Here is a 15,548-nt window from a genome sequence, read left to right as displayed (position 1 = left end):
GAGGAATTTGTGCAAGTCATTCAGAGCCTCCCAGGTGATGAGGTGCCCAGGCTGGATGGACTGACCACCTCCTCCTATAAGGAATTTGCTCCTATACTAGCTCCTCATTTACTAGCAATGTATAACAAATCTCTGGAGATTGGTGAACTACCACCACCCTTGTGAGAGCAGTCATAGTGTCCACTTTTTAAACTGCATAAGCCAGCGAACTGATTTGACTCCTACCATCCACTGTCCATGATCAGTGTGGATAATAAAATATCACTAAAACGCTAGCTAACCACCTCCTCCCTGTGATGGTTACTATAGTGTGACCAGATCAATCTGGATTTATCCCGAACTGGTCCGCTTCGCACAGCATTTGTCCCCATGCAAAACCCTAGACCTTCAACTCGCCGCTGTACTTTTGGATGCCATGAAGGCCTTTGATCCTTTGAATGGCCGAACCTCTTTCTCCTACTAGCACGACTTGGTCTTAGTCCTCGCTGTATTCACCAGATCCAGCTCCTCTATACATCCCCCACTGCCCGTATTCGGCTCAATGGAATGTTGTCTAAACTCTTCCTGATCACTCGCAGGACACGCCAAGGGCGCCCACTATCTCCAATCTTATTTGCCGTGGCGATGGAGACCCTTGCAGCCAGGCTGCGACAGCAGCATGCACACCGCAGCCTTGGCTTCACAGCTAGAGGCCTGGTGGTGTCACTGTATGTAGACTTGAGGTGGGTTGAGTTCATGAAGTTGCACTACGTGGAATTCCGTGGAGTTGCAATAAACCTCAGTGGAATTCCAGGGAGTTTTGCTCTGCCCTAGATGTGATAGAGGATTTCTTGCATCACGCCTCTCTGTTATCAGTGAGTGCAGAGGCTGGTGAACTTCTTTTCTATGCAGCTTTCAGATTTGTGACTCACTCTCTTACGGATCTCCACGCATTCAGGGAAGGTAGCATGCTACCTCCATGCTTTTCCAGACCCAATTTATCATGTGATTGACAGGGACTGGCCCACAAGCCACCAGCCATCTCCACTATTGGTTTGCTTTTATCAGACGGACTACAAGTTCCAGAGTGCACTGTGAGGCACAAGTAGTCCAGAAATGGAGAACCTCCCCCCTACACTCTCCCGGCCTGGGAGAGCCTTACATAGGTCGCTTCTTGCATGCCACACTCACCCGGCGGAGTCTCTCAAATGAAGTGCAGCAGGGCCAGCCTCAGGCAGGAACCAGGCCTGGGGTGGAGGGGTGCCTCCCTTGTGTGTGTCCCACGATGAGCTGGCAGTCTGGTGCTCCGCCTTGACCTGCCATGGAGGGAAAGACACAGGAAGAATCGGAAGGAGGGCACAACGGGACACGCTGCAATGTCCTCATTACTATCTGCTTCACGCCTCAGCACAGTTTCTCTGGAAGAAAGGCAGTGGATGTATGCATCCAGCATGCCATCAGAGGCTGAATTCACGGTGGCCTTTGAGATCTTTTGAGTGGGAGGGAGAATTACTGCAGCACAGGTGGATAAGCAGCGGGATCCACAGGGAGGCCATGAAGAACAGACAAAGTTTTTGAAGCGGTGACTGCCAGTGAGTCTTCCTCTCCTCTCTTAGGGACGAAGTGTGGCTGCATTGATGTTGGATGTAGGGGGTGGGGGAGGGCCAAACTCCACCAAGCGGCAGAATCAGAGTCTTTTGTGGCATGCGGAGTTGGGAAAACTCCTCTAACTCCACTGGTGGAGCAGAGTTCACCACCCACTCTTAATGTAGATGATGTGACCGTATATATCCGCAAGCTGCATGAGAACCTACCCACACTTAGCAAGGTCATATGCTTTAGAGGTTACTCTGGCATTCAAGTTAACTGGGCAAAGTCCACACTCTTCCCCCTCATTGGCTGCATACAGCCCTTTCCCTCTGACTACCTGCTACAGTGGGCTTCCGAACCAGTTCAGTGCCTGGGCATCTGGCTAAGCCGTAATCCAGGTGAGCTTTGGAGGCCCAACTATGACCCTGCTGTGGCGTGGCTGGAAGACAGGGTCCCTTTATGGTCCCACCTGCCACTATCCGAGACAAGACAGATAGCCATCTGAAAAATTATTATACTACCTAAATTCCTGTACCTCTTTTTATATATACTGCTCCCACTTACCACTCCCTTCCAGCGGTGGCTGCAAACAAAATTTGTTGCGCTCGTCTGGGCTGGCAGGCAACCGAGAATTTCCTGGGAAATAGTCACCTTACCGCTTTATCATGGGGGGTGGGGGCTGGGTGCACCTGATATGGCCCTGTATGCATTACATTAACTTCTGGCTCTATCCCACAAAATTTTAACCTTACATGGGTATCCAGGCAGATTACGCAGCACCGTGCGCTTTGACTACAGTGCTCTACGTAACCTACAAACCACTGCAAGCTGAGATAAACATGGTGGAGTACGTGCGCTGGGCGTGGGATGGCATGAGGTGGCACGCTGAGCACCTCTGCCTATTTGTGCCTTCCATACCTACCTATCAGGTGCAACCCCCTCCTTATGCATGAGGGTACCACGTTACAGGGGCACAGTCTTATAATCTTTGCTAATCTATACCCAGAGGACCACTTTATATCACAACTTGAGGCCACCAACACAACGCATCCCACTGCACTAGAGATCCATCTCTATTAGCAACTTCACGCTTATTGCTGCGTGATACACAATACCTTACCAAACCCCCTCCCACTTTACAAGCTCTGGATCACATACTCACCAACCCCTCACCTTGCAAACTTGAAACTCACCTCTACTCTATCGTGTAAGCCTCATGAGAGCACCTGTCTGGATGACTGCAGCGTGCGCCACCTGGGAATCTGACACTGGTCACCCATCACAGATTCCAAATGGTCCAACTGCTGTGGTCAGATAACATTCATATTCCCCAACTGCAGACTGCAGCTAATACTTCACAGGCTATACAGTACCCCGATGCAACTCCACCGAGTAGACCTGGTGGCGGATGTGTGCTCTCTTTGCTGCCCCACAGGCCTCCTTCTTACACCTTGCATGGGAGTGCTTGTGCGTGGCAGAATTCTAGGTTGGGGTGTTCTCTGTCATACATACTATCACCAGCCATTCCCCACCTCGAACTCCCTTGATCGGCGCCCTGGGATATGTCAAAGATGTACCCCATGGAGACCGTTGTCACACTGCCATGCTCCTTCTCCTGGGTAAACGTCAAGTTGCTGTGCACTGATACAAATGGCCTGCCCCCACAATAGAGGCATGGTTGCAGAATGTGACTTACTGTCAGGAGCAACTATCAAACTTTTGGACATTTGAGAACTTCTACTGCCTTCTTGCACCAAAAAGACATAGTCCCTCTGCCAGTGATGGAGGGACCCCCTTCAGAAAGTGACCCCCCATCCTCCCAGGTCCAGAATCCACATGCTGCAGGAGCTGTGCTGGAACCTTCGCTTTTATGCCCTGTTGACTGAATCACGGAGGCTGGGAGACAAACTGTCATTCGCCTAACTGACTGATGGTCAGACCTATTGTGCATTTTCAAACTGGGAAATGATATATTGGTATCGTAATGGCTGTGGTACCCCGTTGAATGGGTTTGTGTGGTACATTACATTGTACGTTGCTTGTCTTCTGCCGTGCCCCTGTCTCCCCCTCAGGCCAGTTGATGTTGAGCAATGTTTATTATCAAATGCCAATAAAGAAATAAAGAAAAAGTTGCCAAATATATCTGGGTCTGTCATTCTTCGAACAATGCTGTCTATGAGCAGCCTGGTTGTAAGTATTACACCTGGATAGAGCAAGCCCCCTTTGATATATTGTGCTATACTGATATTTTATCTATGGCATTTGTTCCTTAAAATGCTTATGTCAGTTTTGTGTGCCTTGATGTAATTGCTGAAAAATGCACCCAAACCTTAGCCCAGTGCTGTGGTACTGTGCTGGAGGGGTTAAACACTTCATAAATGTCCATAAAAAATGGAATACTGTTTAACAATTGTTATGTATTAACATAGGGAAGCTTCCCACATCCATGTGTGAGTAGATGCTCTGTTTGGGGAGTTTTCTTTGCATTTTAGGTCTTGTAGTGCTGGTTTTATAATGGGATACAAAACACTAACTGTCCCACAATTTAAAGATAAAGTCGACTCAATCACAGACATGAGAAACATGGCAGTGTTGTGCTCATCTCCTATGAAGGTCATCACGGTGTACATTATAGTGACAATCATATTGCTGTATCTATTCGCTTTTGAATGCTATAATTGTGTGCTTCTTAAAGCAGACTATAAATACTCATTTTATCCTCTGCTTTCATCGCATTAAAATCTAAAACACCACCAAAAACCCAATGTTTATTACTTAAACATGTCACTCATCTTCTTGCCGTACTGCTCACCTGTACCATACTGTGCTCAGGGATCGGAGTGATGGTTTTAACAGAGCTTGTTCTCAGTTGATCCAAGCAGGCTGGCACATACTTGTCAAACAGGATTGTCAAATTGGCTTTTTCATTCTGGTGACTCCTTTCATCTATCCAGCTGGTCACATATCTGGAATAAAACACTTTGGATTAGCAACATAAGATGTACTGTTAGTCACCTTCTGGTGAAGGTCGATGAATCTACTGATGTCATTTTGTGATCTCTACGGTGTTTTTCTACAAAAGATGGGGGTCTTTGCAGACCAATATGACAGTGGCGGCTCCTCCACTAAGGCCGAGGAGAGTTGCCTCACTGCTTTTAAGCAGTGTAACTAAAGAACACTAAAATAATAATAACTGGATGTTATTATCATTGTATTGTTTACACCTGCTTTGCAGGCGGTGGGCGGGTGGGGCTCCTCTGCTCTCAGAGCAGGGGAGGAGTGGTTTGCCCCCCTCCTAAGTGCGCAGTGACACTTTGACCCTCCCTCTCAGGACAGCCAAACCATCATGCGCACTTTGCATGTTCTCCATACAGGCTGCACTACAGCCTGCGTGGATATCATGCCCAAGTCCCCAGCTCCTCTCTGAGTGTTCCTGTCTGAGTGCCGAGCCACGGCGCTCAGACCAATCACAATGCTGCTTTGCAGCAATGTGATTAGTCAGGGGAGCCTGGAAGTGTGCTTCCTGGTTCAGCTGAGTCCAACGGAGGAGAGACGCTGGACACGGCGATACGGTAACTGGTTTTATTGATTTACTTTTTGACATCCCCTCCCTTGCCTCACCACCCCCGATCCCTGCTGGCCACCAGTGCAAAGTTATTGTCTTCTCGCCCATGTGTGCTTTGTGAATTAACACACATTCAGTACACAAATGATGACCTTTGCTGCACTCTGACCAGCTCTTTGAGTAGCATTTACATACAAACCATGCTGATTTGCTACTCCTCAAGTCAATGCATGCATTAATATTATGGCATATTCTGGGTGGTTTAAAATTGCTGTTTATACAGTTCCATTTTAGAAAGTAGACATTTTCTAGGAAGGAAAATGTGTCAAACACTCGCAACTTATCAGTTCACCCCAGCCGCATCATTAAGATCTGTGCTGACTCAGAGCATAGCCCAGCTCCTGATCTATTGTGTTTGAGGGTGTAGATTTAACTTAATGCAGCAACAAAAGATGCTGCTTCGCGCTGAGCTATGTTGCACTAGGGGGCAAGAGCAACCCAGAGCCTCATTTATTAAGATACAGCACTTCGGCTCTCTTCCCCAGTGCTGGTGCACAAACAGAATGCCTAGACCCACCCACACCCCATTTCTATTACATAATATTATATTATGTCTAGACAAACCTTTACATTTTTCACACATTGGATGCGCTCTGTTCAGTGCAGCCCATATTCAATGTGTGAAATGTTAGGAGAAATTACACACTTTCTCCTAGTAGCACCTGCCTCAAGAAGGCATAACTTTTTTGCACAAAGTCCGACCGCTGATGGGAAGCACCCTTTATTAAAAACAGCACAAAGTGCAATTTGCATTACTTTAAGGGTACTTTCCATTTTGTTTTGGAATCTAAATACTTTATCACTACTTTGCTTTGTATCACTTTGCATGACTTTGTAGAGACTCAAAGTGTTGTTAAATCTGTTCCATAGAGCCTAAAGGTCATACATACAGCTCAGAATTTCTCCAAATGAATGCATGAAATGCAGACAGCACAAGTCAGAAATAGTGAGCAAGGATTTCCTTTTTGTTTCTGACTTCTGCTGTCTAAAGTTCATGCTCTAACTTGGAGAATCTCTGAGTTACATGCATGAACGTTAGACCCATCAAAACCAAAACAAGCATTGGAAAAGCCAATAGGTCTGGCGTTATAGGACAACCTTTTGGCAATTCTCATTTTTACAAAACGTTATTGTTGGGGAAGGCTCCAAAATTTCAATAGTACTCCATGAAGGGAACTATTTTGTGTGTGGATGATCTCATTGTGAAAGGGCAGCATGACGTAACTCATAGTGAAGTCAGCCAGTTGCTGAAGTGAGCTGACACATTGCGCCCCTTAGAGAAAAATGTGAATGAGACAACCACAGACAAATGGATGAAGTGTGGCTGAAAACACTTAAAAGTAACTATGTCATGCACATAATTTTAGTAAAATCAAAAGATCTTCACTAACAGAGACCTAAAAAAGTCTATAATTCTGCCATTGGTTGCCAGACTCTTGCTTTTCAGAAAGAAGGAAAGACAGCAAGGAACAAAGTAAGGTAGAAGGCAAGAAAGAAAGAATCGGGAAAGGAAAGAAAACAAGAATGAAGGAAAGAAAGAGGGAAAACAAGAAAGAATGAAAGAAAGGGTCAACAGGCCAAAAGAAGGAAGAAAGCATAGAATACAGGGAAGAAAATAAAAAAGACAAAAGACCAGAATGAAGAACGAAAGGAAAGAAAGAGGGAAGAATTTTTTTTTTAAAAGAAGGAAACAAAAGTAAAGATGGAAATAAAGAAGAAAGAAGGAAAGAAAGAGAGAAAGCATGAAAGAAAAGAAGAAAGAAAGCAAGAAAGAAAGATGCATGAAAAAAGCAATAAGAAAAAAGAAAAGGAGGAAAGAAGTAAGGAAAGAAAGAAAGGAGGAAGGAAAGAAGAAAGACGGAAAGAATGAAGGCAGAAAAAGAAGAATGGATGATTGAAAGAAAGAAGAAAGATAGAAGGAAAGATGGAAAGAATGAAGGAAATAGCAAAAGAAAGGAAAGATGAAAAAGTAGGAAGGATAGATAGAAAGATAGAAGAAAGAAGAAACAGAGGGAGAGATGAAAAAGAGGGAAATAAAGAAAAAGGAAAGAAGGAAAGATAGAAAAAGTAAAGTAAAGAAAAAAGGAAGGAAGGAAGGAAGAAAGGAAAGAAAGCAAGTAGCGAGGAAAGAAAGAAGGAAAGAAAAAAGTACGATAGAGAGCAAAAAAGAAGGAAAGAAAAAGTCAGAAAAAAAGAAAAAAACAAGCAAAGAACAAAATAAAAAAAGTGATATGAATGTTGCAAATGAGGCATGATGAAGGTTAGTTTTCTACCTGGGCAAAGTTTATTAAAGAACAGTTGGTGAAATTGAGTCCAGAATAAATGTGTAGTGCATGCACAGTGAAAAGAGGATAACTTAATAGAGAACCGTTTGAAATGGATGCAATCTATTATGCTGTGACATACCAGCTGTCAGATAAACAAAGGGCACTTCAAAAGGAATTTACAACAGCACTGGCAGCAGACAGGAATTGAGAAGGCGTGGAATGTGGCCTTTGTTCACAGCTGGTCTAAAGGTCCTTTTTTACCTCAGGCTCTAAACACAAAGGCAACACTAAAGTAATTATAAAATGAACACAAAAACACTGGCGCTAAATTAAACTACCTTGTGTGCGGATGTGCTCATTTTGAAAGAACAAAGCGCATTCACTCAAAGTGGAGCTAACAAGTGGTTGAAGTACGCTGACCCACTGCCCCATGCTGTATTCTGTAGTGGGCGGAAGCAAAATGTGAATGGCACAACAATAGACCAATGCATTAAGAGAGATGGTGATTGAAAGCCTCCTTAAGTAAGTTCAACAGCACAAACCTGAAACACAAAAGAACACCACATAAACCATGAAAAAAGAAGGGAACACCACAACAAAACAACATAAAAAACAATTTTGCTGCATTTTTTGTGTTTTCAGTTACTTTTGTCGGTTTGTTGTCACAATAATGTTGTGTTTTATTTTGCTGTATTGCTATTGTGTTATAGTTGTGCTGTGTTTATGTCGTATTCTGTTATTGTTGTTTTCTGTATCTTCCATTGTTGCTTCAACAAAAAGCTAATTTAAGACATGTTTCTACTACATTTTTGGGCTAACTTGTGGTAAAAGAGCCTGAGCAATGGTACTGTACCACCTTAAACAGAGGTAAGTGGATGTTTGTCACCGGAACTTTAAAGGAATTTGCTGCTTTTGGCTGGAACTAAAGAAGCATATTGACCTTTCTAAAGTTAATAATACCTAACACAATGCAACACAACACAACTAAACATAATAGGCAACAGAAAAATAGTCAGAGCAGAACAAAATACACGTACAGTACAACACAACAGTGGAGTGCAATAATGCAGCACAAAAATACAACCACATAAAAATGTCAGTGCAGTCCATCCCCAGCACAAAAACTGAAACACAACAAATATACAGAAACATTATCAAATCTGCTCTTGTCACATGATGACAAAAGAATCTTGCCCCAAGTAATGCCTTAGCTACCTTCAAGAATATGTAATCACATCTGTCAAAAATGCTTTGTAATTGGTCCACTAGTGCAAAAAAAAAAGATACCAATTGTACTAAGACCCTGTCACACTTTCTATGATCTGACACTAAGTCTTTCCATTGTGAGACTTAGAAATGTGTGCATATTTGTTATAAATAGGTACAACTTGCCTTAGGGAGCTATGGAAATCAATCATACACTCTGTGTATCTAACACCTGGGGTGCTGGTAATTATTTTCTTAGTACCTCCCACAAAACTATAATTGTCTGCTGGACCTTCATTCAATGATGTATTTATCTATAGAACAATATTGATTAATACCACATAGTTTGCTTTTCTGTTTACCTGCACCATGGTAGATCAGATGGTGTCCAGTTGTATCCCATGTACAATCCCTTACGTAGTGGCTTCTGGCTAGAATTTCAGACTAGAATTTCAGACTCCTGGCACCAGATCATAAAAAGCCACCAGGAATCCCCATTCACTGTTGCTGGGTCATTCCTTCATCACTAGCTGCACTTACCTCCCCTGTGCAGTACAGTAGGAAAGGTGCTGCAGAGCCTCACTTGAAGCTTCAAAGGAGAGCAGCCTATGCACTGTTGAGTACAGCAAATCTCACTGCTGATGTTTCAAGGATGCAGGAAAACCCGTACTCTTCTAGAGGGAGTTTGATTGGTACTTACTGAGTGGATTCAGAAACCAGTGGTTGCTTTGGGAACACCCATGTGGGTGCCGAGGTTCAGGATTAAAAGTCAGGCTCTGTTCTTTCTCTGTGCATAGGATCCCTAAGACCAACTGAGGAAGGGACTAGCTGGAGGGTACTACGCGACATTCTTTGCTGGCATCCAAAGTGTACTAGTAGTAATACATTTATTGTATAAATCATTGGTTAAAATAAATCCTGAAACCAAGAAAATCTTAACACCCCCTTGTAAAACCTCAGAATCAATACAAATATAACTATTGTTTAAATCGACTAATGGATTATGCAACCAACTCTTGCTAACTTGTTTGGGATGAACATAAGATTTATTACATTTGATAAGATTGCTGAATAAAAGAGTTACTGTGAACATTTAAAACAAAAATGTACAGCCTATTCGATTATTCAGACCCCCTGTAAAAATACAAATTCAATGAGATTATAAAAAAGCAGGCAGTAATATATGTTGAAGCATAAATTATGCTACTGATTCGGTTTAAATTGTATAAGATGGTATCGTCATTAGAGAATAATTTAACTGCCTCTTTTATTGTCATCACGCTAGATGCTCTAAAATACTTCTGTAGATACTTCTTCTGAATAATCAAGGCTTTGGACCTAGGCTAATAATATGACCTACCAACTAAACATTATAGTCACATAGCCTACATCCTGATAAACCAGGCAGGATGTATTCCAAGATCCGTCAAATTGGGAAATTGTATATACATTAATCTACAGCTCCCCCAAATTTGTTTTACATGAGCTTGCAGATTTGAGGAAATATATGGTTGTCTTACTGTGACATGGGAATCGAAAACCAAGTCTATATGTTTATATTTCAGGAATTCCAGAAAGACTTCCCCCCGGATGAGGGCCAGTAGAAAGGTGTTTGTCTCTTATGAATGCCTTTGGGCATATCACTAAGAATAGTTAGCTGGTGAAGTGGTTTTGCCTCCAGTGAGACCTTTAATGTTGAGATTTTCAGACTATTCTTTGTATCCATATTTGTATTTAGCTCATCAAAAATTAGCCGCTTGATGGAATCTGCATTGGTTCAGCTGCACCACATGCATAATTTCTTGTTGCTGCCATATGGAGAACTCGAAATGATGAGACATTGAAAAGGTGACTGCTCTGTCTGAGACGTGCTACATGTGTGACTTACCAGCGAGGAGCAAGGCGCTGGCAGGTAGCGAGGAGCTGGCAGCGGTGTAGGGATCGGAGTTACGAGTAACGAGCCCAAGGCTGTACCAGTTATTCCTGTCATTTAATTTTTTAAATTACAGCCTTTTGTCACGACCGCCCGCCGCCCACTGCACGCTTTGTCGCTAATTTCCAGCAGGGGCTTCAGTTTGTGGCCCTCTGCTGCGACAGCTACGCTAAACTGCGCACCTGGCCTGAAATCCTCTGACGATAGCCGATAGGCTCCAGAGAGTGTTGAAGAGGCTGGAAAACCGCATTACTGAAATACCAAACCACTGAATAACTCCATTGCGAACTCTATCATGAAACAAAGAGTGGAGGTGGAGGTGGGAGCGACCTAGGCAGACAAGTAAGCCTGAGTGAGATGACCTCTAAAAAATTACGCTCAGGGGTGTGCTCTCTTCGTCACCAAGTCGATCCTATAAATTAAGGAGGTCGTATAGTGGTACTAGAAGTCTACAGCAAATCTGCTATAAATCCCACCCAACCATTACTGTTTTTTTTCGAAAGATACCCTGGACTGCACCTGAGGTGGGAATACTGGCTCAAGAAGGTCCTAGCTTTCACCCCCATTCAGCAATGTCTTCTACCCTGTCTGCTGTGGAATTGCAGGGAGACTTTTGTAGACCTGTGGGGAGTCAGACTCAGCTCTGTGAAGGAGTCCAGGCCCAGATAAATGTATCTGTAGATGTTGAGGATGGTTTAAGTGGGCAGCCATCTCACGCTTTCGTATGCGCAAATCTGGGTCCCGACTCGTGTGTGAACCAACAGAGTCAGCAACATAATCTTTTGAATGGATTAAAACCAGACTGTATAACCGATGTTACATCTGACGCGGCCTTACGTGCAAATTTGGGCTCAAAATCTCCTGCTAATTCAACAGAGTCAGCAACATATTTCCTCAAACAGGTCAGAGTCAGATTGTATGACTGTGGTTATACCCGCTGTTTCACCGGCTCAGGGGGATATTGATAAGGGAATAAGTGATGTTGGTGCTCTGGATGATCCTCAGGGAGCTGTCTCCTCTATGGTTGAGAAGGCAACGGCATGTGAAAAGTCAAACACAGGGGAAGACTTTACACTCCCTGATATATAGAAACCCAAATAAGGGGCTAGGGAGTCCCACATGATCATACCAATAAGGATGATCATCTAATGAGTAAACTCAGGGAGAAAAACACTCCCATTGTAAGCTCTTCTCCTAGGTGTTTCTCTTTGCCTCTATTATACTGTAGCACCAGTCTATAACAGGAACTTCTTTGTAGTCTGTCCATGATGTATTCCTGCCTTGTACACAACCAAAGCTAGGTTAATGAGAGCGAGGGCGTGTCTTCGGAAAATCTTGCTTGTATGGACATTTTTTTTAATTCTATTCTATCTTTATTAGAGAAATCTGTATCAAGTTCTGATCATATATTGGAAACGATATCTGTAATGTTGTTCGAAGTACAAAAGTCTGACACTATCAAACCTATACCCAGGTTATATTCTCATAGGGAAGAACTGGCAAATGATTGGCCACTTTCACCTGTCCCCCTGGGAGAGTCGAGAGACATCTCTGTTCAAGCGGGAATACCGCTTTATTTATTGCCTCCCTCTGAACCTCTGTGTGATATTGAAAAGGAAGAGCTTTGTTTAAGTACACTATTTGGGGAGGCCGAATTGGGTCCCCTCTCGGGAAAACCTATACTGAAATCCTTCCCTTTGTTCAACAATGATAAAAAAGGGGGCAGTAGAGAAATTAAGATCTAGGGGTCATATTGGGTGGGTGAGCAGGGGAGGGGGGAAGAGGAGGCCTCAACCCTACCTATTTCACAGGCCCAACCCCCTGATTTGTCACAGATAGGAGGGTTGAAAGTAGGGAAGATGGAAAGCCCCTTAAGAAATCAAAAGGGGGGAAATATGTAAAAGAAATATAAAAAGACAAGACGATTCGCTAGATGAAAAAAGTCAAAATTGCATTTTTCACTGATCCCCGAAAGTCAGAGTGACACTCAGATCATAATAGCGGAGGGTGGTCCTAAACCCCCATCTGATGAGGGTGTTTCTAGGGAAACCCTCCCAGCGGATATGATAACGACAGGGAGTCTGGGGGTTTCTGGAATAGTAGTTTCTTCATCAAACTTGATGTTGCAGTCCCCTCAAGTAACTCACCCTCTTCTGATTAATGAGCTGGAAGATCCTTCAGAAATGGAACTGGTAAAGGGAGGTGATGTTCCTACGCTCCAGACATGGCCTGGGGTTTCGGGGGCTAGGGTGGATGGCAACCTAGAGGCGGGGCACCAAACAATGAGTTTTACACAGATGGGGTTGAATAGAACTATTATAGGGACCACATCTCAGTCTAATAGAAATTTAGAGGTCCAAATCACCCCCATTGCGTCGTATTCGAACGTTAAGACTAACGGTAGGCCACAAGTTGTTAGTCGTAGCGATGGGGTTCCTTTATGGATTCGCTCAAGGGATGTTACACAGAAAGTTAGTGTGGTACAGAATGTTTTTACTTCCATAGTGGATTTTACTTGGCTATTTGATAATGAATCCTTTCCGGTAAATAGAGGATTCATTCTTAATTTTTTTTCAGAAATAGAATCACTAAAACCGATAGCAATTAGGGTTATTTTAAATGTGAAGATTAACCTACATGATACTCTTTCCTACTCTAGAGTTACCTTTTGCTCCCTGATTGTCGCAAATCTGTTTTTGCAGAATTGTGAGCATTTTCTGAAACAAGGGCTTGATATATCACCTGTTCTAGAATTTGAGAAATTTCCTATTATGTGTCCAACAATTCAGTGCTCGAAAGCCTCTAGGGTTGTTAATTTTGTGGCACTAGATGCAATGGGCCTCGATTTTGAGTATTCATTAGGCAATGCCAAAAATATTGTGGTCTCTTTGGATAAAAGGGGTTGTTTAATAAATCTGGTGTCAGATGTGGCAGTTGCTTCCCAGGTCCCAAACATAGAAGATAAATCAGCCCAGTGGAGCTGGATCGCAAGAGCTCTGAATAACACCTGTCCGATACCAGAAAGGAGTGTTCCTTTGAGGTAGCCTCGGGGGTGGGAGGGGTACTTCTGTCTTGGAATATGGCCGGCTTGGGTCATAATGGGACGAAATTGAATTTTCTGTAATCTACGAACCCTTTAATCATTTGTTTGCAAGAAACTTGGTCTTGCAAAGAGTTTGATTGAGATGGCTATTTTGTATTTTCCTGTCATGCTAAGTGCTCTGAAAAGGGTCATGCTAGTAGGGGGTTCTATTCTGCTTAAGAATTTGATCAACTGGAACCAGAAGGTCTTTTGCCATCCTTCAAATCTTTGTATATGGCTGAACCTGGCATGTCTGGGAGATTCTGGAAGGTTTACTTTTTTCCTCGTGGCAAATCTATATATCCCTCCTGGGAGAAACTTTGATTTTTGCTGAGTATACTCTTCTCATACATTCATGAGATAGCTACCACGGAAGAATGTCAATTAGTGGTATTAGAGGGAGATTTAAATGCTAAAATCTCCAATTCTGCTCTGGAGATCTATGCCAATACGGATAAAGAGGAAATCATGCAGATTGCAGATTCTTTTTTTTCAAATTTATTTTTCATTTTATCAGAAACAAGACAAACAAAAAAGAAAAAACAAATTACATTTAATTAGGAATTATAGGTCGCAGTGAAAAAATACATTCATGAAATTGTCCAATTAACAAAAATCTAATGCAAACACATATTAATGTCAAATCAAACTCAACAAAATAACTAATTACAATCACAGTGATTCAGAGGCAACATCACACTATAGTACATACATGAGGCAGCAGCAGGTGAGAGTAATCAGAGGGGTGGGATCTGTCATGTCCGTTTGTCCCATATGTAGAAGTAGTTAGTGTGGTAGGCTTTTATGTCTGAGCTTCGATGTAGCTATTATACAAACTCCAGAAGTTTTTTGGGCGGCTTCTGGAGGGGAGTAGTTCACTAGATGCTTTGGTTTATGTGTTGCAAAATACCATATCTCTAGACCATTGGGCTAGAGTGGGGGGAGCCATGCGACCAGTGAATAGCTATTAGTCTTTTAGCAATCAGAAGTCCCATATCTACTGGGCGTCTGACGCTTTTCTTCAATCTTTTAGAGTAACCCAACATGGCTAGAAGCGGATCAGGGCTAATCGCTTTTTGTATGATATCACTTAATTTAGAAAACACTTTTTGACGTGGACGAGGGCTCGGCCCAGTGGAAGTCGGACAAAACGGACTGGGACACAAGGGGGGAACCGGAAGCAGCCAGCGGTCTAGTCGCGCTAGGGAACCGTGACGTCAGGACGTCGGTGAAAACTGAGGACAATAAGGTCGGAGTGTGGAAACCAAGGGGGCGGAACAACGCAGATGCGGAGAGCGACGGAGAAGCCAAGACAACGGAGCCAGGGAATCGAGGAGAAAGACGAGGCATGCGAGGAGCAGGACGGAAGGGCCCCTGAAGACCCGAGGAAACCGGAGAGAACAGAGGCAAGCGAGGAGCTGAACGGAAGGACCCCCGAAGTCCCGAGGACACCGGTAAGAGAGTACAACGCTGACAAACCCAGCGGCCCAAAGGAGGGGGAGGACGACCCGGGTCCCACCGCCAGGGCCCTGCTTATGGGTTGTGGCCCAAGGCAAGTGTCTTTACGAGGATCATTCTGGTGGGGTTGGTGGGGTGACACAGGGAGTTAGTCCACTGCTAATTCCTACCGGCCTTTCCCCCCCACACACCTCCTTCACTCCCTAAATGGTCCCTTCCTTGTTCCCGCACAGCGTTTGGTGATGGTAGCACGAAAACTTAGATACGGACAGACATAAGCTAATCCCGGTACTCTTTTTGTTCTCCTTTTCCCCTTTTTGGACCATGCGGGAAGAAAACAAAACCCCAGAGAGCTGGAAGGCGAAGACGCCCCGGAGTGAGGAGCAAACCCATAGCAGAACCGAACTC

General features: G+C 43.7%; 1 protein-coding gene across 1 annotated transcript in view; it reads right to left on the bottom strand.

The window, feature by feature from the left end:
• DNAH11 (dynein axonemal heavy chain 11) overlaps nucleotides 1-15,548 on the bottom strand; it is a 3,007,685-nt gene that overhangs the window by 1,535,938 nt on the left and 1,456,199 nt on the right. The window contains exon 43 of the mRNA XM_085631597.1: nucleotides 4,382-4,535. Coding sequence (XP_085487723.1) covers nucleotides 4,382-4,535 — 154 coding nt within the window. The remainder of the gene's footprint in view (nucleotides 1-4,381; nucleotides 4,536-15,548) is intronic.

Source organism: Triturus cristatus, chromosome 10, assembly GCF_964204655.1.
Source record: "Triturus cristatus chromosome 10, aTriCri1.1, whole genome shotgun sequence".
Taxonomy (NCBI): Eukaryota; Metazoa; Chordata; class Amphibia; order Caudata; family Salamandridae; genus Triturus; species Triturus cristatus.
This window is presented reverse-complemented; position numbering and strand designations above follow the sequence as displayed.